The sequence below is a fragment of the Nomascus leucogenys genome, chromosome 1a, assembly GCF_006542625.1.
Source record: "Nomascus leucogenys isolate Asia chromosome 1a, Asia_NLE_v1, whole genome shotgun sequence".
Lineage (NCBI taxonomy): Eukaryota > Metazoa > Chordata > Mammalia > Primates > Hylobatidae > Nomascus > Nomascus leucogenys.
This window is the reverse complement of record NC_044381.1, coordinates 90,113,738-90,136,642: the sequence shown is the minus strand read 5'-3', so window position 1 is coordinate 90,136,642 and position 22,905 is coordinate 90,113,738. Positions and strand designations below refer to the sequence as shown.

Genomic DNA, 22,905 nt, shown 5'->3' with positions numbered 1-22,905 from the left:
AAAACAAAAGAAAGAAAATTCAATCATAGCACATGACCTAGTTCTGCTAAAACTATTTACATAATAACACTTATTAACAAGTTCGCCATCTTGTAACACCTGTAAGGAAGCTGGGGAAGGGGGACTGAGGCCTTTAACAGTTTAGGCCTCAAGCTACCATATCATGTCAACAGATAATACCAAAATTATGAAGAAAGAACAGTAAAAAGGCATGTTGAAATAGGAATAAGGTTATTTCACAACACAATGTAAAAGTCTAAACAAACACTAACTGTTAAAAAAGATGTATAAGAGGGCCGGGAGTGGTGGCTCATGCCTGTAATCCCAGCACTTTGGGAGGCCGAGCCGGGTGGATCACGAGGTCAGGAGATCGAGACCATCCTGGCTAACACGGTGAAACCCCGTCTCTACTAAAAATACAAAAAATTAGCCAGGCGTGGTGTTGGGCGCCTGTAGTCCCAGCTACTTGGGAGGCTGAGGCAGAAGAATGGCATGAACCCGGGAGGCGGAGCTTGCAGTGAGCCGAGATTGTGCCACTGCACTCCAGCCTGGGCGACAGAGCAAGACTCCATCTCAAAAAAAAAAAAAAAAAAAAAAGATGTGTAAGAATAGAAACTTGGACATGACACTGCTGCAGTAAATATAAATAAATTGGTGTGGAATTATTTTGTAAAGCTGCAGATAAGCATGCCCTAAGAGTCAGAAATCGTACTTCTATGAGAATATGTGGTGAGAATCTTTTCACATACACCTAGTGAGAAAACATTAGCAGTAATAACATAGCAAAACAGAGACTTCCAGAAGCAGACAGGAGCAAACACATTTCTACACTCCGGTACCTTCTGACTTTCCTGAATTCCATTAGAGCAGGGTAAATGCTAGTTCTCTGCAGACCCCAGATTAGGCCTTGTGGCTGCAGTGAAAAGAAGCCCAGGAGAAAACTCAAGAATAAAAATGGAGTCAGGCTTCAGACTGAAATTACCAAAAATCCCATGGAAGTAAAGGAAGAAAATGAAACTGAGAAACCCAAAACATCCTCAGACCAGTTAATTAAAACTCACAGAGTGCCCAGGAGATCCAGTTTTCTAAAACAGGAATTTCTTAAATATGAAGAGTTGAGGAACAAGAATCATGAATGAGGTAATGTAATTGCCCAGCATCTTGGAGGGGCATAAGGAGAGCAGGCAACAATATTTCCAGAGGATGACAAGATTGCAGGACTCATACTGAACTACTCATGAGGTGAACCACAGGTTGAGATAACCCTGGCCCTGTCCTTACAGAGAACCTACACAGGATTCTGGGATACAGACGAAGAATGACATCTTTGCAGGTCCTCTTGGTGCAGAATATAGTCATTCTTCCAAACTCCTTTTTTTGTGTGAGACAAAGTCTAACTTTGTCACCCAGGCTGGAGTGCAGTGGCGCCATCTCAACTCACTGCAACCTCCGCCTCCCAGGTTCAAATGATTCTCCTGCCTCAGCCTCCCGCGTAGTTGGGATTGCAGGCACCCACAACCACGCTGGGTTAATTTTTGTATTTTTAGTAGAGATGGGGTTTCACCATATTGATTAGGCTGGTCTCAAACTCCTGACCTCAAGTGATCTGTCCACCTTGGCCCCCCAAAGTGCTGGGATTACAGGTGTGAGCCACTGCACCTGGCCTTATTTTATTATACAATCATTCAGTATTATTTCATTTAACAATGTACATGTATCATCAAAATAAAATCTTAAAAAGGTAAAAAAAGTGAATCAACAAGTTTACCAAATTTAAACAACTTATTACTATTCAAGCTCAGAATAAAACTTTAAAAGGAATCAGTCAATCACCATTGGATGCTAAAATCATTGTTTAAGGTCACTGGGGAAAAGGACTCACAGTCTCAAAATATTAACCCAGGCCAGGTGTGGTGGCCCACGCGTGTAATCTCAACACTTTGGGAAGCCAAAGCAGGCAGTTTGCTTGAGGCCAGGAGTTCAAGACAAGTATGGACAACATGACGAAACCTTGTCTCTACAAAAAATACAAAAATGAGCCAGGTGTCATGGCACGCACCTGTAATCCCAGCTACTCAGGAGGCTGAGGCATGAGAATCACTTAAATACAGGAGGCAGAGTTTGCAGTGAGCCAAGATCTCACCACTGCATTCAGCCTGTGTGACAGAGCAAATCTGTCTCAAAAGTAAGTAAAAATCTTTCATTGGATCATGGATGAAAAATAAAACAACTATTAATATTATGGCCATTACTGGGAAAATTAAATATGAACTACATGTGCATTAGTTAACAATATTATAGCAATTTTATATTTTTTTTGTTTTAGAGACTCTCTTGCTTGGGCTGGAGTGCAATTACAAGATCATAGCTCACTGCAGCCTTGAACTCCTAGACTCAAGCAATTCTCCCACCTCAGATTCTGAACAGCTAGGACTACAGGCATGCATCACCACACCCGGCTTTTTTATTTTTATTTTTTAATTCTTGTCATTATTTTTTTGAGATGGAGTCTCGCTCTGTCGCCCAGGGTGGAGCACAGTAGCGTGACCTCAGCTCACTGCAGCCTCCATCTCACGGGTTCAAGGGATTCTCCTGCTTCAGCCACCTGAGTAGCTGGGATTACAGGCACACGCCACCACGCCTGGCTAATTTTTGTATTTTTTGTAGAGATGGGGTCTCACCATGTTGGTCAGGCTGGTCTCGAACTCCTGACCACAAATGATCCGCCCACCTCAGCCTCCTGAAGTGCTGAGATTACAGGCATGAGCCACTGCACCTGGCCCTATTATTTTTTAATTTTTTGTAAAGATGTGTCTCGATATGTTGCCCAGGCTGGTCTCGAACTCCTAGCATCAAGAGATCCTCCTGCCTCAGCCTCACAAAGGACTAGGATTACAACTACAGGCAAAAGCCACTGCACCCGGCCGAATTTCATGTGTGATAGTGGCGTTGTGATTATGTCGCAGAATGTCCTTGCTCTTAGGAGATAAATGAAGGATTCACAGGTGAAATGTCATGTCACAATTTACTTTCAAATTATCCAAGAAAAAAGTGTGTGTGGTACACATGTGTATATAAAGTATCTAAACATGTTCATTGGTGAATCTAGGAAAAGAATACAAATGTGTTCACTGTACTTTCACCTTTGCTGCAGGATTGAAATTTTTTAAAATAAAAAGCAATCACTGAAAGTCTTCTTTCTGCTTAAGTTTGAAACGTAGAATGATAAAAAAATTTTAATGAAAAATAAACAGTTTAACTTACAGCTAAGAGTTGTCTTATAAGCATGTCTGAGGCTTTCTCGGAAATGTTGCCAACAAAAACAGTAGTAGTAGGACCACAATTTTCATCATTTTCTTTAGCCTTTAAGCCTGGATGATCCTTTCTTGCGCCCAAATGCTTTCCAACCATAGACACAGTGGGCACTAAGACCTAAGGTGAAGAAACAAAATAAAAATTGATCCAGCAATTAAATTTCCTACCACAATTAACATCAGGCTAAAAACATCAGGATTAAATAAATATATATAGCACATTGTTTAAGCTCTGCATGCTTGTATACTTCTAAAGCTCCTAAAGTGCATAGCACATTTCATTAATGCAAACTTATTTGTGACAAGTAAACTTCTACTACTAGATTACCTTTCTTCTTAAAAAAGAAACAAAAATAACCAAGAAAACTTTGTTATGTTTAAGACATAATTTTTACTTTTATTTTCTGAAACGGAATTTTGCTCTGTCACCCAGGCTGGAGTGCAGTGGCATAATCTCAACTCACTGCAACCTCCGCCTCCTGGGTTCAAGGGACTCTCCTGCCTCGGCCTCCCAAGTAGCTGAGATTACAGGTGCGCACCACCACACCTAGATAATTTTTTGTATTTTTAGTAGAAACAGGGTTTCACCACGTTGGCCAGGCTAGTCTTGAACTCCTGGCCGCAGGTGATCCTGGCCTATGTCTTGAACATTTAAAATTTATGCCTTAGGCCATATACCTTAGGAAGGTAGGAGAAAACATGTAAAAGGTAGTCCACACAAATTTCATTTCAAAATTTTAATTTTTACAAGGATTCTTATGTTCTTTTAAGAGATCAGACATGTCACATCCTTCTCCCATCTCCCAGGACCAAGATGAGACAGCAATGAAGAGCCAAAGTCCTAAATGTGTAATAACAAGTATATGAAGAGTCTAGAGAGTAACAGGAAAATCACAGAATTATCTACTTAGGGAGCACATTGCAGGGGCAACTGCATATATGCGCACCTAAGTGAAAATGATACTTATTCAAATAAATGATATGCTCTACAGGGGTGCTCTCATTCTGTCCTTGCTATTCTTTTAAATACTCATAATTTATCTAAGTTTATCACGCTGTTTAGCTTAAAAGCACTAGCACTAACATAACTCATGATTCCTCCTTTAAGTTATACTTACAGTTGGAGCAGGAGCCATAATGCTCATTGGCACAGGAATCATTGGGGTCCCTAAGAAAAGAAAAACCACACTGATTTTATATGACTGCATTCTCTATCAACAACATGCCACACAATTAAGTATCCTTACTCATAATTAACATAAGTGGAAATATAGGACAAATGAAAATGAAATACTGATAAATACTATCTTATTTTCAAAAGGAACGTGGTATCAGGTTGGTCCATATAAACTTACAAAAAAAGACTACCCTGAAAACAAAATGGCCACCTCAATATGCTTTTGTCTTAAAGAGCATAAAATTCTGGATGGTTATCCATTCGGGTTCATGTGGTTCGGTGATCCTCAAAACCAACGCTTTTCACAAATACAGACTGACTTATAGGTGAACATGCTATTAAAGAATCCTTTAAAAGTAAAAACAGCTGGGCGCAGTGGCTCACGCCTGTAATTCCAGCTCTTAGGGAGGCACAGGCGGGAGGATAGATTGAGCCCAGGAGATCTAGACCTGCCTGGGCAAAATAGTGAGACCCCGTTCTCCACAAAAATGAAAAAAAAAAAAAAAAGACCAAAAACAAAAGGTAAAACACGTCGTACAACATGGTGATACAGTTAGTAAGTGTACTATATTCTTGAAAATAACTAAGAGAAAATCTCCACTTAAAATCTAGTGTTCTCACAACAACAACAACAAAGTATGTAAAGTAATACACCATGTGTTAATTAGCTCAATTTAGTCATTCCACAACATATGTTATTTCAAAACGTTGTGCACAATAAACATATAAAATTTTGTCAAATAAATAAAGTAAAAACAAATCCTTTGAAAGTTATTTTAAGCATGAGATGAGAAATTTATGTGGAAATCTAAGAAGAATCTTGTTATTCCTGGTTCTTTCACAGAAAATAAAAATCATGGGCCAGGCGCAGTGGCTCACGCCTGTAATGCCAGCACTTTGGGAGGCAAAGATGGGTAAATCACCTGAGGTCAGGAGTTTGAGACTAGCCTGACCAACATGGAGAAGCCTCGTTTTGACTAAAAATACAAAAATTAGCCAGGCGTAGTGGTGCGTGCCTGTAATCCCAGCTACTCAGGAGGCTGAGGCAGAATTGCTTGAATCCGGGAGGCAGAGGTTGCAGTGAGCCGAGATCACACCATTGCACTCCAGCCTGGGGGACAAGTGCAAGACTGTCCCCAAAAAATAAATAAATAAAATCATGCTTGTAGTTACAGCTATTCTGGAAGCTGAGGCACAAGGATCCCTGAGCCCAGGAGTTCAAGACTGTGGTGTGCTATCATTGTGCCTGTGTAAAACCACTGTACTCTAGCCTAGGAAACATAGCAAAACTCTATTTATTTTAAAAAAAAAAAGGCGGGGAGTGAGGGGACACGGTAGCTCACACCCATAATCCAAACACTTTGGGAGGCCAAGACAGGCAGATCGCTTGAGCCGACATGGCAAAACCCCATCTCTACAGAAAATACAAAAATTAGCCGAGCATGGTGGCACACACTCATAATCCCAGTTACTAGGGAGACTGAGTCAGAAGAATCACTTGAACCCAGGAGGCGGAGACTGCAGTGAGCCGTAATGGCGCCACTGCACTCCAGCGACAGAGTGAGACTCTCTCAAAAAAAGCAAAAAAAAAAAAGAAAAAAAAAAATCAAAGAAATTTAAAATCTTTTCTATACACCCAATCTACTGGTAAAGAAATTAAAGCACAGATTCTCCATAACCATCTTTTCTGATTCTAAACAAGTGATTAAGCTTACTGCCACCCCCCACCTCCCCATAAAACAGGGTCTTTCTTCCCTATGTTGTCCAGGCTGATCTTGAACTCCTGGGTTCAAGAAATCCTCCTGCCTCAGCCTTCCAAAGCGATGGGATTACAGGTATGAGCCACCATGCCCAGCCTATAACTTCTAGAACACTCGGGCTTTGCATCATAGTTATAGTAAGGCCCATCGAAAAACAGATCTGAGTCAGGCATGGTGGCACACACCTATAGTCTCAGCTACTCAGGAGGCTGAGGCAGGAGGATCAGTTGAGTCCAGGAAACAGAGGCCACATTAAGTTATGGTTATGCCACTGTACCCCCAGCCTGGGAGACAAAGAGAGATCCTGTCTCAAAAAAATTGATAAATTAAAAATTAAAATCCAGATCTGCATTATGAGCCTATAAATATATGAAGAAAATCAGGATATAGGGACCAAAGAGAAAAATGATGCCCAAATGAAAGTTGTTCAAAACACTTTCCTTCTACAACTATTAATCTGTTGGATGGCTGATAACTAACTTTATTCAGTTTTCTGCAACATTTTCTCAATTTTCTCAATAGAATTTCCTTTCAGCAAAATTTATCTTAAGGAAAAAATTTTGTCCAAAGGGCCAGTTAGAGCCTTCCAGCAGAATTTAGTCTATTTATGATCCATTATAAAACAACTAAGTTACCACTTAAAATCAGTAATTGTTACATGGGATAATAAAGCAGTAGTGTAAACTTTTACATTACTCCTCTGGCAGCAGATGATAACAAACATACATCCATGATTATCTAAAAGCACAGCTTAAAGCAGCTCCACTACAAGCATAATGTCTAAAATAGCTTATTAAAGTACTGCATTCTATTCCATAATATACATGCATAAACAGTTGTTCTGATTTTTTTTTTTTTTTTTTTTTGAGACAAAGTTTCATTCTTGTTGCCCAGGCTGGAGTGCAGTGGCACCATCTCAGCTCACTGCAACCTCTGCTTCCCAGGTTCAAGCGATTCTCCTGCCTCAGCCTCCTGAGTAGCTGGGATTACAGGCCTGAGCCACCACGCCCGGCTAATTTTTTATATTTTTAGCAGAGACGGCATTTCGCCATGTTGGCCAGACTGGTCTCGAATTCCTGAACTCCGGTGATCCACCCACCTTGGCCTCCCAAAGTGCTGAGGTTACAGGCGTGAGCCACTGTGCCCGGCCTGATTTTTTTAAATTATGATTTTCCCCCAATTCTTGAAGTGTTAAATAATATTCCACAGAAATTCCCATATTTATCTTGTGGCTTTTCACACCCAAGGGTAGAAGGCTCCCAAAGCTGAGCCTGTGGCAGTAAATTAAAAATTTTACAATGAATAGTTGAATCCAAAATAAAGACGAGGTCAGGTGCAGGGGCTCACATCTGTAATCCCAGAACTTTGGAAGGCTGAGGCAGGAGTATACCTTGACCCCAGAAGTTCAAGACCAGCCTGGACAAGATGGTGAGACCCCCATCTTTATAAATTTTTTTATTTTATTTTAATTAACAGAACATGGTGGCACAAGCCTGTGGTCCCAGCTACTCAGGAGGACTGAGATGGGAGCCCAGGAGGTCAAGGCTGCAGTGAGCCATGATCATGCCATTGTACTCCAGTCTGGGCAACAAAGTGAGGCCTCGCCCAAAACACACATACACACACGTGCACACACAAACAACATAAAGACAAACGTGCTGTTTATACAACCCCCGTAACATACATGCTATGAATTAACAACCCATCATGAGTCAACCAACTGCAATGTTCTTAAGTCAAAAGAAAAATTTCTTATAAGCAAAGATTTTTGTTTTTTCAAAGATGAGGTCTCACTCTTTGGACTTGAACTCCTGGGCTCAGGCCATCCTCCCACCTCAGTCTCCTGAATAGCTGGGACAACAGACACGCACCACCACACCCAGCATAAGCAATGTTAACTATGTACTTCAGGATAATGGTTCTCAAATGTGGATTCTCCATGCTTAAATGAGTGCCAAAAATTACCTGTGAATTTGTTAAAAATTAAGATTCCTGAGCCCCAATTTCTGAGGATCTGATTCAGGGGGCTGGAGCAGGGTCTGAACATTTTTTTTTAACTCCATAAATCTTTACTTATATTGACTTATAATATACACTTTTAAGTATCTGGAAAAATAAAGAAAAAACTAATAACCTTACTGCTTCCCTTTTTAGTAAGGGGATAGCAATAGCAGTTATGGGGGTATATGAAGAAAATTTTTCACTGTATTACTTTCTGTATTTTTTTTTTTTGTTTTTGAACAATGTGTATGTATTACCCATTTTTTTTAAATATAGAATTTTTAGGCCGGGCATGGTGGCTCACACCTGTAATCCTGCACGTTGGGAGCCGGAGGCCGGCGGATCATTTGAGGCCAGGAGTTCAAGACCAGCCTGGCCAACATAGCGAAACCCTGTCTCTACTAAAAATACAAAACTTAGCCAGGCTTGGTGGGAGGTGCGTGCAATCCCAGCTACTCGGGAGGCTGAGGCAGAGAATTGCTTGAGCCTAGGAGGTGGAGGTTGCAGTGAGCTGAGATCGTGCCACTGCACTCCAGCCAGGGTGACAGAGCAAGACTCCAGCTCAAAAAAGATAATAATAATAAATAAAAGAATTTTTAAAAAAACTTTCCAGATGAGAAGAAAAAAAAAAAATTTCCAGATGAGTTTGATAGCCAGATATAAAAGCTACTGCTATAGGAAAAAGAGACATCCACATTTCCCAAACGATTCTGAGAGTCATCTTCACTAACACCGTCACATATTTAACATTTTCCTGAAGTTAGTATCGCAAAGACAAAAGTACAAGTTTAACGACAAAAAACAGTAACTACAAACTTACCTGGAGGTACAGGTGGAGGAAATCCTGGAAACTGTGGGGGTGGGATCCCTGGTGGGAGTGCTGGGATTCCCATGGGAGGGCGATTCAAATGAGGGGGAAAAGACATTCTTACTGCAGCAGTCTAAAGAAAAAAGGACATGACAAATCATTTTATTTGAAAACTTCAGTTTTAATATGCCTTCTTTGTTGACTTTCATTTTTAGAGTATCTGCAAAATTCTGAACTTTTCTTACCCAAAGAAGTTGGCAAAGACCCTCTTTTCTGTCTGTTCATTGAGAATTCTTACAACTTAGATTTTTTCTAAAATAAGTTTCCAAAATGTACATGATCCAAGTTCAGGACAGACTCCTACAATCATGTAGGAATACATACAAAGGAAGAAAAAAATTTTGAAGTTCAGTTAACATCCAAAAATTAAATACCAAACATAAACGAATCTTTTTAGACCAAACTGAAAATCCAGATGGGTATCTAATCTAATAGTTTTTAAGTGTTCTGATACTTTTTTTTTTTTTTTTTTTTTTTTTTTGAGACAGTCTCAGTCTGTGGACAGGCTAGAGTGCAGTGGCACAATCTCCGCTCATTGCAACCTCCACCTCCTGGGTTCAAGCGATTCTCCTGCCTGAGCCTCCCGAGTAGCTGGGACTACAGGAGTGTACCACCATGCCCAGCTAATTTTTGTATTTTCAGTAGAGACGGGGTTTCACTATGTTGGCCAGGATGGTCTCCATCTCTTGACCTCAAGTGATCCACCCTCCTCGGCCTCCCGAAGTGCTGGGATTACAGGCGTGAGCCACCATGCCTGGCCTTTTGTTTTTGTTTTGTTTTTTTTGAGATGTAGTCTCGCTCTGTCGCCAGGCTGGAGTGCAGTGGTGCAATCTCGGCTTACTGCAACCTCCACCTCCTGGGTTCAAGCAATTCTCCTGCCTCAGCTTCCTGAGCAGCTGGGATTACACGTGCGCGCCACCACACCCGGCTAATTTTTATCTTTTTAGTAGAGACGGGGTTTCACCATGTTGGCCAAGATGGTCTCGGTCTCCTGATCTCATGATCTGCCTGCCTCAGCTTCCCAAAGTGCTAGGATTACAAGCCTGAGCCACCACGCCCGGCTCATTTTTCTTACATCTATCAGAATCCCAAAAACTAAAGGTACCAAGTTACACAGAATTTGTTGCTTCAATGCTGGCCACTTCCTAAGAGACAAATGTGCTCATAAACTATACATCTCAGTAGGGGGAAATAAACTCCTGACTTCCAGTCATATAGTAACCATTCAAATATAAAGAGAACATACAACTTTTGACAAGAGAAAAAAAAGTCATAGTTTTTTTTTAAACTTAAAAAGTAAACCTTGTAACCATTCTTGAAACAAAATTGAAGAATCAGAAGCTAGCACTTGATTTTTTAAAGTTTAAGAACAGGTTGGTTGCAGTGGCTCACGCCTGTAATCCCAAACTTTGGGAGGTCAAAGTGGGTGGATCACCTGAGGTCAGGAGTTCGAGACCAGCCTCACCAACATGATGAAACCCCGTCCCCACTAAAAATACACAAAAAAAACAAAAAAACATTAGCAGGATATGGTGGTGTGCGCCTGTAATCCCAGCTACTCGGAAGGCTGAGGCAGGAGAATCACTTGTAAACCACTGCACTCCAGCATGGGTGACAGAGCAAGACTCTGTCTCAGGGTGGGAAGAAAAAGAAAAAAAAAGAACATATTTAATTGTTTCACTTAGTTTGTCATGTTAAAGAAAACTTTGTCATTTTGTTAAGTATTGCCATTTAATGCTAATATTTAAATTTTAGAATTTTTAGTATTAAAAACAATTTCCAAATTAGCCAAGCATGGTAGTGCGTACCTATGGTCCCACCTACTTGGAAGGCTGATGCAGGAGGGCGGCTTGAGGCTGAGAGAGCAAGACCCTGTCTCAAAAAAAAAAAAAAAAAATTTCACCTCAAACTTTATTTTCAGCAACACACTTTTTTTTTTTTTTTTTTTTTTTTAAGAAGCAGGGTCGGCCAGGCGCAGTGGCTCACACCTGTAATCCCAACACTTTGGGAGGCCAAGGCGGACAGATCACCTGAGGTTGGGAGTTCAGGACCAGTCTAGCTTACATGGAGAAACCCCATCTCCACTAAAAATACAAAATTAGCTGGGCATGGTGGCGCATGCCTGTAATCCCAGCTACATGGGAGGCTTAGGCAGGAGAATCGCTTGAACCAGGGAGGTGGAGGTTGCAGTGCGCCATTGCACTCCAGCCTGGGCAACAAAAGCGAAATCCCGTCTCAAAAAACAAATAAAAAAAAATTTGTCTCTACTATTTTGTCTTTTATGTTTTACAGAAACATAAAAAGAGAAAACATAAAAAGTGTAAGTCTTCCACTTCCTTGCCCCCAATCCCAACAGTTTGGTATCTACCACTGTGCTCTTCTTAATTTCTATAAACTAATAATTTTTATTTTTCTACAACCAATCACATCATGTGAATTTCTCCCTCATCATAATTGCCATCTCCTCATGTCAGTTCACAAAAGTTTTATTCCAAGCCGGGACGGTGGCTCTCGTCTGCAATCCCAACACTTTGGGAGGCCAAAGCGGGTGGATCACTTGAGGTCAAGAGTTCTAGACCAGCCTGGCCAACCTGGTGAAACCCCATCTCTACTAAAAATACAAAAATTAGCCAAGTGTGGTGGCACATGTCTGTAATCCCAGCTACTCGGGAGGCTAAGGCAAGAGAATCACTTGAACCCAGGGTGCGGAGTTTGCAGTGAGCTGAGATCGTGCCACTACACTCCAGCTTGGGTGACAGAGAGTCTGTCTAAAAAAAAAAAAATAAAAATAAAGTCTTATTCCACTCTTTATAATGCAGTAAATTGGCCGGGCGCGGTGGCTCACGCCTATAATCCCAGCACTTTGGGAGGCCAAGGTGGGCGGATCACAAGGTCAAGAGATTGAGAGCATCCTGGCCAGCATGGTGAAACCCCGTCTCTACTAAAAATACAAAAATTAGGAGAGGGGGTAGCTGCAGTAGTGAGAGGCTGGTGCTGCAGCTCTTTCCCTGCAGTCCAGCCAAGGAAGCGTGAGTCCCTGGCGCTTCCTTCTCTTCGGACAGAGAGCTTGGGATGTGGTAATGCCAGCCAGACTTCTCAGAGCCATGGTCAGATCTACCGTACATTGTCAAAAGCACATCAGTGCCAAAGAATTGGTCATCTAATGTTAAAACCACTTAAGGAATTTGAAAATACAACATGCAGCACTCTGACAATACGTCAAAACTTGGATTTGTTCCTTCCTGATAATACAGCTGGTGGTTTGAATAAGTCTCAGATCCTGTAAATGAACCAAAAAAAAAAAAAAAAAAAAATCAAATACAAGCATTGTCTCTCCATTAAATGCTGCTCACTGCCAAGATGAAAAGGCACACCTTCCAACCATGAAATCCTCTGGTACTCACAAGACAGTGACCCACAAACCAAATCTATTGGGGTCTAAATGTTTTATAAAAATATTAAAGAGGCATTTCTCATCTGTATCAATGGAAACATTTGTTCCAAAACAAGGCTTTCCACATATCAAGAGACCACTAAAAGCATCCAGGACCAAGCAGCCATCCAGGACCAACCTTCCAGTTCTGTCTGTGAATGAGGTAAAGTTGGGGTGGCCGTGGCTCCTGTGCTTAGTGATCACTGCTCACGCTAAACCAGTGTGCGCTACACCCCTGCCTTACCGCCAACTTAAGAAACTGGCAGTCAACTCAGACTTCTCCATCAAGATCTTTGAAGCCTAATAAATATCCAAAGAGATTCAAAATCTTAATTTTTAAGAATTAATGATACATATAAAATGTATATAAAATGTACATATAAAACAAAAAACATATAAAAACAAAATACAGGCCAGGTGCAGTGGCTCACACCTGTAGTCCCAGCACTTTGGGAGGCCGAGGCGGGGGGGGGGGGGGGGGTCACGAGGTCAGGAGATCGAGACCACAGTGAAACCCCACAGTCTCCACTAAAAATACAAAAAAAAAAAAAAATTAGCTGGGTGCGGTGGCATGCGCCTGTAGTCCCAGCTACTCAGGAGGCTGAGGCAGGAGAATGGTGTGAACCTGGGAGGTGGAGCTTGCAGTGAGCCGAGATCGCACCACTGCACTCTAGCCTGGGCGACAGAGTAAGACTGTCTCAAAAAAAAAAATAATAAAATAAAATACAGGCAATAAAATATGAAAAAATACAAAAATTAGCCAGGTGTGGTGGTGCATGCCTGTAGTCCCAGCTCTCAGGAGGCTAAGGCAGGAGAATCGCTTGAACCTGGGAGGTGGAGGCTGCAGTGACCCGAGATCAAGCCACTGCACTCCAGCCTGGCAACAGAGCAAAACTGTCTCAAAAATAATAAAATAATAATAATGCAGTAAATTATTATAATACGGACATACTTATTTAACCAACATTAACAGTTGGCTCCACTTTCAGCTTTCACAAATAACGTTGAACATTCCTGGAGATAACAGACATATAACTGTATGCATCTGTACAGGTAATTCTCTAATACAGGTTAGAACTATATGTATCTGATTAGCTGGGCGTGGTGGCAGGTGCCTGTAGTCCCAGCTACTCCGGAGGCTGAGGCAGGAGAATCACTTGAACCTGGGAGGCGGAGGTTGCAGTGAGCCAAGATGGCGCCATTGCACTCCAGCCTGGGCGACAGAGCGAGACTCCATGTCAAAAAAAAAACAAACTATATGTATCCAAACTTTACCTCCAAAATCGTCCCTGAAAACTAGCATACAAATGTATATTCCCACCACCAGAATATGGGTATGCCCTTTCCTCATATCCTCATCATTGCTAGAATAGATCAGTGTCAAAATTCTCACAATTTTATAAGTAAAATATACTCTTATTTCAATTTACATTTCCCTCATGACTAATGAGGTTGAGTATCTGTTTACCTGTTTACTAGATATTTCTCCAAAACAGAAAAGCATGACCTACATGTTCACAGCTCTACTTCCTCAGAATTCCTTTGACTTAAATTGGCATAATTCATATTCAATAAAACTAAACTTCAACTTCAGAAAACACAGTATACTTAAAATATTTAGAAAACTTTATAGGTAAAGGAATCCCTAGGATGAATTTTTTTTTTTTTTTTTTTTGAGATGGAGTCTTGCTCTGTCACCCAAGCTGGAGTGCAGAGGCACCATCTTGGCTCACTGAAACCTCCGCCTGTCGGGTTCAAGCGATTCTCCTGCCTCAGCCTCCAAGTAGCTGGGATTACAGGTGCACACCACCAGGCGTGCACCACCAAGCTCAGCTAATTTTTGTATTTTTAGTAGAGACGGAGTTTCACCATGTTTGGTCAGGCTGGTCTCGAACCCCTGGCCTCAAGTGATCTGTCGGCCTCGGCCTTCCAAAGTGCTGGGATTACAGGCATAAGTCACTGCGCCCAGCCCTTAGGAGGATTTAATATACTTGGCAAATGAGGTATTAGAAATGTTTTAAACAGTAGGTATGTTGTCAGTACATATTAACAAATGAAAACCACAAGATTGCAAGACTGTAAATGTGTTGAGTTTTAAAATCAACTTTCTGTAAAACTTTTTGACCAAAACCAAAAACTGGGGGTGGTATCTCTTTTTAAAACAGAAAGGGCTACTGTCCTACTTACAGAAGCTCTTTTATTATCATTATAATAGCCTATCTCAGCGCTTTCTTAGGGTAGTTGGTTTTCATACCTGTTGAATAAACTGATTAATGAATAAATCAGTAAACAAACTCTGAGGACTTCAATAAACAAATTTATTATGCTATCTCATGCCGCGTACTATATTCTAGCAATGGCCCAGTGCCTAGCCTCACGATGGTTACAAGACTGGGCCATGAACTCATTTTTAAAACCACTTTTCCCCCACTAATATTAGATATAAATAATGCTTAAAAACTAAAACTCTCGGCCAGGGGCGGTGGCTCACACCTATAATCCCACCACTTTGGGAGGCCAAGGCGGGCAGATCACTGGAGGTCAGGAGTTTGAGACCAGCCTGGCCAACATGGTGAAACCCCGTCTCCACCAAAAATATAAACACTGGGCTGGGTGAGGTGGCTCACGCCTGTAATCCCAGCACTTTGGGAGGCCAAGGCAGGCAGATCACAAGGTCAGGAAAGCGAGACCATCCTGGCCAACACGGCGAAACCCCAGCTCTAATACAAAAAATTATCCAGGCATGGTAGCATGCGCCTGTAGTCCCAGCTACTCAGGAGGCTGAGGCAGGGGAATTGCTTGAACCAGGAAGGCAGGGGTTGCAGTGAGCCAAGACTGAGCCACTGCACTCCACCTTGGCGACAGAGCAAGACTCAGTTTCAAAAAAAAAAAAAAAAATTAGCCGGGCACAGTGGCTCACCCCTGTAATCCCAGCACTTTGGGAGGCCGAGGCAGACAGATCACTTGAGGTCAGGAATTGGAGACCAGCCCGGACAACATGGTGAAACCCCGTCTCTACTAAAATACAAAAACTACCCCGGTGTGGTGGCAGGTGCCTGTAATCCCAGCTACTCAAGAGGGAAAGGCAGGAGATCACTTGAACTCGGGAGGCCGAGGTTGCAGTGAGCCAAGATCGCGCCACTGCACTCTAGCCTGGGTGACACAGTGAGACTCCGTCTCAAAAGAAAACAAACAAAAAAAAATTAGCCAGGTGTGGTGGTGCACACCTGTAATCCCAACTACTCTGGAAGGTGAGGCAGGAGAATTGCTTGAACCTGGGAGGCAGATGTTGCAGTGGGCCAAGGTCACGCCACTGCACTCCAACCTGAGAGTGACAGAGTAAGACTCTGTCTAAAAAAATAAATAAATAAATAAAACTCTATATTCCTGGTATTTAAGTTATATTTTACGGTTTTTAAACGTGTAATTCATTCTGTAGAGTAAACCAGATATATTTAATTTTCGTTTATGCCAATATACCCATTCCATTCACTTCAAATTTTTCCATAACATTATTCCCCTTTATTTGCAGCTGCCAAAACTTGCTTGATGATAGGCTGGACTTCAAAGGTGAAGGCAAAAACACCAGTTAACGGCTAATTTTTATGGATATTCCCTTAAGATAATTGGCCTCTCCTGGGCGCGGTGGCTCACGCCTGTAATCCCAGCACTTTGGGAGGCCGAGGCGAGCGGATCACAAGGTCAGGAGTTCGAGGCCAGACTGGCCAACATGGTGAACGCCTGTCTCTATTAAAAATACAAAAATTAGCCGGGCGTGGTGGTAGGCGCCTGTAGTCCCAGCTACTCGGGAAGCTAAGGCAGGAGAATTGCTTAAACCTGGGAGGCGGAGGTTGCAGTGAGCTGAGACTGTGCCACTGCACTCCAGCCTGGGCGACAGAGCAAGACTCCATTTCAAAACAAAAATAAAAAAATTGGTCTCTCGTGGAAATTCAGAAAACATTTCTCATCTTTGATAAATACTAATGTCCACTTTAAGCAGCCTAAAAGGAGATTACCAACGACTTATTTCAACACAGGTTTATATGTTTTGCCATGTGAAACTGATTATTAACTTTTATAATCATAAGCAAAGCTTATCTGTTACCTATAGATGATAAACAAAATAAATTATAATACATTGAAAGATGGTATGTACTTTGTAGAAAAATAAATTAGGGAAGAGAGCTATGGAGCAGTTTATTTTAAATACAGCGATTAGGCTTCACCAAGAAGGTGAAGATTAGAATAAAGATTTAAAAGAGGCAGAGGCAGGAAGCCCTATTCATATGTGGGGGAAAGAGACTTCCAAGCAAAGGAAAAGACAAATACAAAAGGTGTGTTTGAGGGAGGAACAGCAAGGCCAACAGTATGACTGGAGCAGAATAAATGAAGAAAATCAGAGATAAATACTGAGTATTACGAGTAAAATGTAGCGCTATGTAGCACACTGTAAACATTTTAGTTTCAACTCTGAATGAGGTGAAAATCATTTGAAGAGTTTCTGACTTGTCACATTTTAACAGTATTACTGGCCACTGTGTTAAGCCTAGAAGGGAACAGGATACAAGCAAGAGACTGGCACAATAATCCATATAAGAGATGGTAGCCTGGAGAGATGGTGGCCTGGAACAGGTGGTAGTGGTGAAAGTGCTATCAAGTTGTTGGATCCTGGATATATTTTGAAGGCAGCCAATAGGATTTGCTGAGGGATTGTATAATATGTGGGATTTAAGAGAGAGAAATGCAGAGTTATCTTATGGCACTGAAATCATTTCCATAGCATTTTTTAAAATATTGAAAGTACCTCACTTTTAGAAGGTTTAAAGCACCTTTTCCTGCTAAGTATGAAACTCTATAGCCCACGATAATAAAAACGGGAACCTGGGCCAGGTGCAGTGGCTCATACCTGTAATCCCGGCACTTTGGGAGGCCAAGGCAGGCAGATCACTTGAGCTCAGGAGTTCAAGACCAGCCTGGGCAACATGGTGAAACCCCATCTCTACCAAAAATGCAAAAAATTAGCCAGGTGTGGTAGCATGCATATGTGGTCCCAGATACTCAGGAAGCTGAGATGGGAGAATCGCTTGAGCCCGGGAGGTGGAGGTTGCAATGAGCCGAGCTCACACCACTGCACTCAAGCCTGGGCGACAGAGTGAGGCCCCCCCAAAATTAAATAAAATAACAGAAACCTATGATGGAAGGGTTCTCTATCTCTAGTGTGGTGGTGGTCACACAAGTATATGCATTTGTCTAAACTCATTGAAATTAAAACGGATGCATTTTATTGTATGCAAATTTTATCTCAAGAAATCTGGTCCAAAAAGAAACCCTGAAGACGTATCTCTAGTACTCAACATATGCATGCACTCAGCTTTTCTTTTTTCCACTTTTTTCTCTTTAAATCTTTCAAACTACTTTTTTCTGCACTCTTAAGAATACTGCAAGTATGCAAAATATAGCAAAACACTGCTAATAAGCATTCCTCTATTGTAGACTTATTCAGATAGAAACAAAATTATTTATCCCAGGATAGATTATTTTAGAGTACCTCCATCAGTACACTACGTGCCAAATTTCTGAAATGATAATGAACTGAGATTCCTCTCAGCGAATATTCACATACAACTCACTCATTCATTCAATATCTACTTCCAATTATGTGTCAGGTCTGCAGGAATTATTCCTAGAAAAAAAAAAGTGTTTTATGCCCAAAGAAGAATGGGAAATGCTTAACAGAAAAACTAATTTTACAGCAAAGCTTTTCAGAAGTATGAAAATACTCAATTGTTTGGAAATCTCCAAAAAAGAGTTGATCTTTTTCTGACATTGCCACTTTGTTGTTTTACCATTTTCAATGATTAAAGAGCAACACTCCTGTGCCTGCCTATAGTCACAGCTACGCAGGAGGATCGTTTGAGCCCTGGAGTTCTGGGCTGCAGCACACTACCGATCAGGTGTTCATGCTAAGTTCATTCAGCATTAATATGGTGACCTCCTGGGATGACAGAGAACCACCAGGCTGCCAACAGAGAAGGGCAAAACTCCCAAACTGATCAGTAGTAGGATTACGCCTGTGAATAGCCACTGCACTCCAGCCTGAGCAACACAGGAAGAATCCATCTTTTTAAAAACAAAAACAAGGCTGGGTGCAGTGGCTCATACCTGTAATCCCAGCACTTTGGGAGGACGAGGCAGGTGGATTCTTTGAGCCTGAGTTCCAGACCCGCTTGGGCAACATGGTGAAACCCCATCTCTACCAAAAATACAAGAAAATAGCCAGGCATGGTGGCGTGCACCTGTGGTCCCAGGTACTTGGGAGGCTGGGGTGGGAGGATTGCTTAAGCCTGAAATGCATAAGTTGCCGTGAGCCAAGATCGCAGCACTGCACTCCAACCTGGGTGAAAGAGACCCCATCTCAAAAACCAAATAAAACAAAAAAGCAGCGCTATCTACTACTATCTATACAGAAAAATGAGTGCTTGCCTGAAACTGGGGTGGAACAGGGTGACTTGCAAACAGACAGAAGGAATCCTTTTGGGGTAATGCATGCATAACTTTGTATATTTACCAAAAATCATTGAATTGTGCACTTACACGTGAATTTTCTATGTCAATATAGTTCATATAGTTGCCATTTTAAAAAAGGTATATTGGCCAAGTGCAGTGGCTCACGCAATCCCAACACTTTGGGAGGCCAAGGCACACAGATCACGTGAGGTCAGAAGTTCCAAGACCAGCCTGGACAACATGGTCAAACCCCGTCTCTACTAAAAATACAAAAATTAGCCAGGCATGGTGGCGGGCGCCTATAATTCCAGCTTCTATGGAGGATGAAGCAAGAGAATTGCTTGACCCCGGGAGACGGAGGTTACAGTGAGGTGAGATCGCGCCACTACACTCCAGCCTGGGCGACAGAGCAAGACTCCATCTCCAAAAAAAAAAAAAAAAAAAAAAAAGTATACCAACTCAGAAAAATCGGCAAAATCTATTTAAGAACTGTAGATTTTTATCTACAGTTTTATCTATTTTATCAATGTTAGTTTCCTGATTTTGAGATTTTGATTGTTGTACTGTTGTTACATAAGACTAGTCCTAATTTTTAGGAAATACACTTAAGTATTTATGGGTTAAGGGGCATCACATCTGCAACTTACTAGCAAAACATTTCAGAAGAAACCTATGAAGAGAAGAGAAGGATAAAGCAAATTGGCAAAATGTTAACATTTGAGGAATCTGGTGACAGATATCTGAGATTTCTTTTGTACTATTCTTGCAACTTTTTTTGTAAATCTGAAATTATGTTTAAATAAAAAGTTAAAAGCCAATACCAATAATTCTGGGTAGTGGAATTTTGTTCTTCCTTTTCGTTTCAGCAACTTTCAATTTTCAAAAAAAGGTAGAAAAGCTATTTAAGAAGAATCGAAAATCCCCTTCTGTGAATTGCAGTGATAGTGTTTGAAAAGTCAATCAAGAGATCTCTAAAATGCAGACTGTTTCAGCAAGATGTTAAGATTCATAAATGATTCCGTTGCTTCCAAAGCTATAAAATAATGTAAATTTTCACTAAATCATGTGTAAATAAGAAAAGTAAACTGCTAATTTGTCTGTGGACAAAAACATAACTTGAAAATTCCAAATTCCTGTTAGGTCTGAAGTAGTTATCCAATGTTAACAAGGACTAGTTTTACAGGCACGGTGGCTCACGCCTGTAATCCCAGCACTTTGGAAGGCCGAGGCGGGCGGATCACGAGGTCAGGAAATCGAGACCATTCTGGCCAACATAGTGAAACCTCGTCTCTATTAAAACTACAAAAATTAGCCGGGCGTGGTGGCGAGCGCCTGTAGTCCCAGCCACTCAGGATGCTGAGGCAGGAGAATCGCTTAAACCTGGGAGGCGGAGCTTGCAGTGCGCCAAGATCGTGCCACCGCACTCCAGCCTGGGCAACAGAGCAAGACTCCGTCTCAAAAAAAAAAAAAAAAAAACCACACACACAAAACAAAAAAAATTCAAGAGTCAGGGTTGGACTCTTACATTTCATTGAAAATTCTTAAATAACAAATTACGTCAATATAGATTTAAATGCTTACTACGTGTTACCTGGATACTGCACGAAGGATTTTACATACGTTTTTCTCAATCCCCAACCCCAATAACGTATAGATACTACTATAAATTCATTTTACAGAGGAGCAAAAACCAAAGCTTAAAATAAAAAGAAAAAAGAAAAAGAAAAACCAAGGCTTTAAGTTAAATGAATTAGAATAGTGTAAGATTCACTTGAATCATGAGTAACTTATGACCAACTTAATCCCTTTCAAGTCCTCTGAATGTTTTTGGAAATAGCCTTTAAAAAAATTAAAAGCTCCAAAGACAATACAAAAATTATTTATACATTACTGCCAACGGCCTAATACACAGAGTACTTCACACTAATACAGCAGTAGGGTGCAACAGAGGTCCAATCTCTTCCCTTCTCTTGGCTCCTCTCTGCCCAGTATCAAAATGGCATTTCCATGGCAATATAAATCCATATTACGTAACCTCCGAAAAATCTTCATAGTCCTACGTCTATTCCGGAAAACCGTATTTAAAAGCATGATTGACGACCAAAGAAAAATGAGAAAGTAACATTTTAATGTGGAGCTTAGTAATCGCCTAGAATGAATGGCGATATACAGTTTACTGCACCGTCCAATGCGCAAAAGAGGCAGGATGGCAAAATTCATGACTATCTTAAGCAAGCCAGGAGACTGCTAAAAAGGTAGGTTTTAGCTCAATTCCAAGGGGGTGGGGCCCAATTCACTTGGTGGCGGGCTCTAGATGGCCAAAGAGGAAGGGAAAGATATCCGTTGGTGGCCAGCACCTCGCTAAAAAGGGTGGGTAGAGGCTAACTTCAAGGCAACGGCTGGGGCCAGAGTGTCCCAGGCCCGAAAACCTACTGTGGGGCTCCGGTAAGCTAGGGGGCTCAGGGAAGGGCTCCCCTGGGGCAGATCGATCGTTTTGTGTCTAACGTGGAGCCCAGGAGGGGCAGAGACGATATACTCCGCGGCGGAACGTGGAAGGGAAAGGGAAAGTGGGCGACAATGCAAGACGGAAAGCTCAAGCCGTAGGTCTGGCCTCCACCAGCTCCGGCTGGGCCCACAGGTTTTCCAGGCCTTACAGAAGAGGAGAAACCAAGCCTCGTGCCGACCCCTCCCCCACCCCCGCCTCCGCGCCCCCCCTTACCTCTACCCCACCCTGGCGCTTTCGCAGCCACCCCGGCTTTTCCTCCTCCACCAGCTGAGGCACCCCGTCTCCCGGTTTCCACACGCGTTCAGAGACACAAACTCACCCGCCGCTGAAGAAACGGTACTGCCTTCGCGACCTTCTGGGATCCAGGTTACGAGTGCGCTCCACTGGTTGGAGATTTCTGCCCACCGCTCGCCAGGGAGACTGAGCGCCCAAGCGCCTACTCGCACAGGCCGCAAATACAGCCGCGCTGCGCGGGGAGCTGCTGGAGGTCTTCCTCTTGCCCGGCGTGCACTGCGGCCGGGGGCGGGGAGCGCAGAACCATAGAGAAGAATGTATATAGATCGTCTCCGCTGTTGGCTTTGACTCATCAAGCCGAGACGAATAACCATAGAGAAGCAGCGTCTACGGCTACTAGAAAGGCCCGAACTGTAAATTATGACCCACCATGTTTGATTGGAGCCGACTGTATCTTACGACTACGGGACGCCATCTTGAGGTCAAGGTTCCGGCTGGGCACGGCGCGAGGAGTGTTAGAGGATTTCTCACTTTTCGTAGTTTTTCGGGGCGTAGAATCTTGCTTTGTGATTCCTTGAGGTTCGAGGAACTGATAACTGGGCGCGATCCGCAACCTCAGTGTTAAACCCCAAGTGCCTTTATAACAACTACTCGAGATCAACAAATAATTGGCAAAGGCTGTGGAGGTTTTTTGAAAAGCAAAAGCTTATGCGTAGTTGTAGGGCCAAAGAGGTGGCTAGAAGATGTTTGGAAAAACGTGAAAAGTCCTGTAATACTAGTTAACATAGCTTTCGTTCTGTAATCTAAACGTGCTAAAAGAACTTAGCTTAAGTTAATGGAAATGAATAAAATTAATCATAAATGATTACGTTATTCAAATTGTGGACCTTATAGGCAATATCTAGTTATACGCCTTTCTCAACTGCTTGCTTCTAGGGAGGCATAAAACGTATTCAGTATAAAGTTATTGCCTCCCTGAGTTCCTGGTACTGTGCTAAGTGCTGGAAGTATGAAGGCAAATGGAAGTGAGGTTTGTTCCTGTCCTGCAAGAACTGTGAACCAGGTGAAATAGATGACAAACCATGACCAGCCTAATACAAAATTG

At 42.1% G+C, this 22,905-nt stretch overlaps 1 protein-coding gene and 1 pseudogene across 1 annotated transcript in view; one reads left to right on the top strand and one right to left on the bottom strand.

Moving 5' to 3' along the window:
- The window catches only part of RBM25 (RNA binding motif protein 25), a 65,055-nt gene extending 42,827 nt beyond the window's left edge, over nt 1-22,228 (bottom strand). The window contains exons 1-4 of the mRNA XM_003263670.3: nt 21,886-22,228; nt 9,073-9,193; nt 4,433-4,482; nt 3,265-3,432 (exon numbers count right to left, since the gene is read on the bottom strand). Of these exons, the coding sequence (XP_003263718.1) occupies nt 3,265-3,432; nt 4,433-4,482; nt 9,073-9,178 (324 nt within the window). The 5' untranslated portion in view covers nt 9,179-9,193; nt 21,886-22,228. The remainder of the gene's footprint in view (nt 1-3,264; nt 3,433-4,432; nt 4,483-9,072; nt 9,194-21,885) is intronic.
- LOC105739241 lies at nt 12,201-12,857 on the top strand (annotated as a pseudogene).
- Nucleotides 22,229-22,905: the final 677 nt, after the last annotated feature.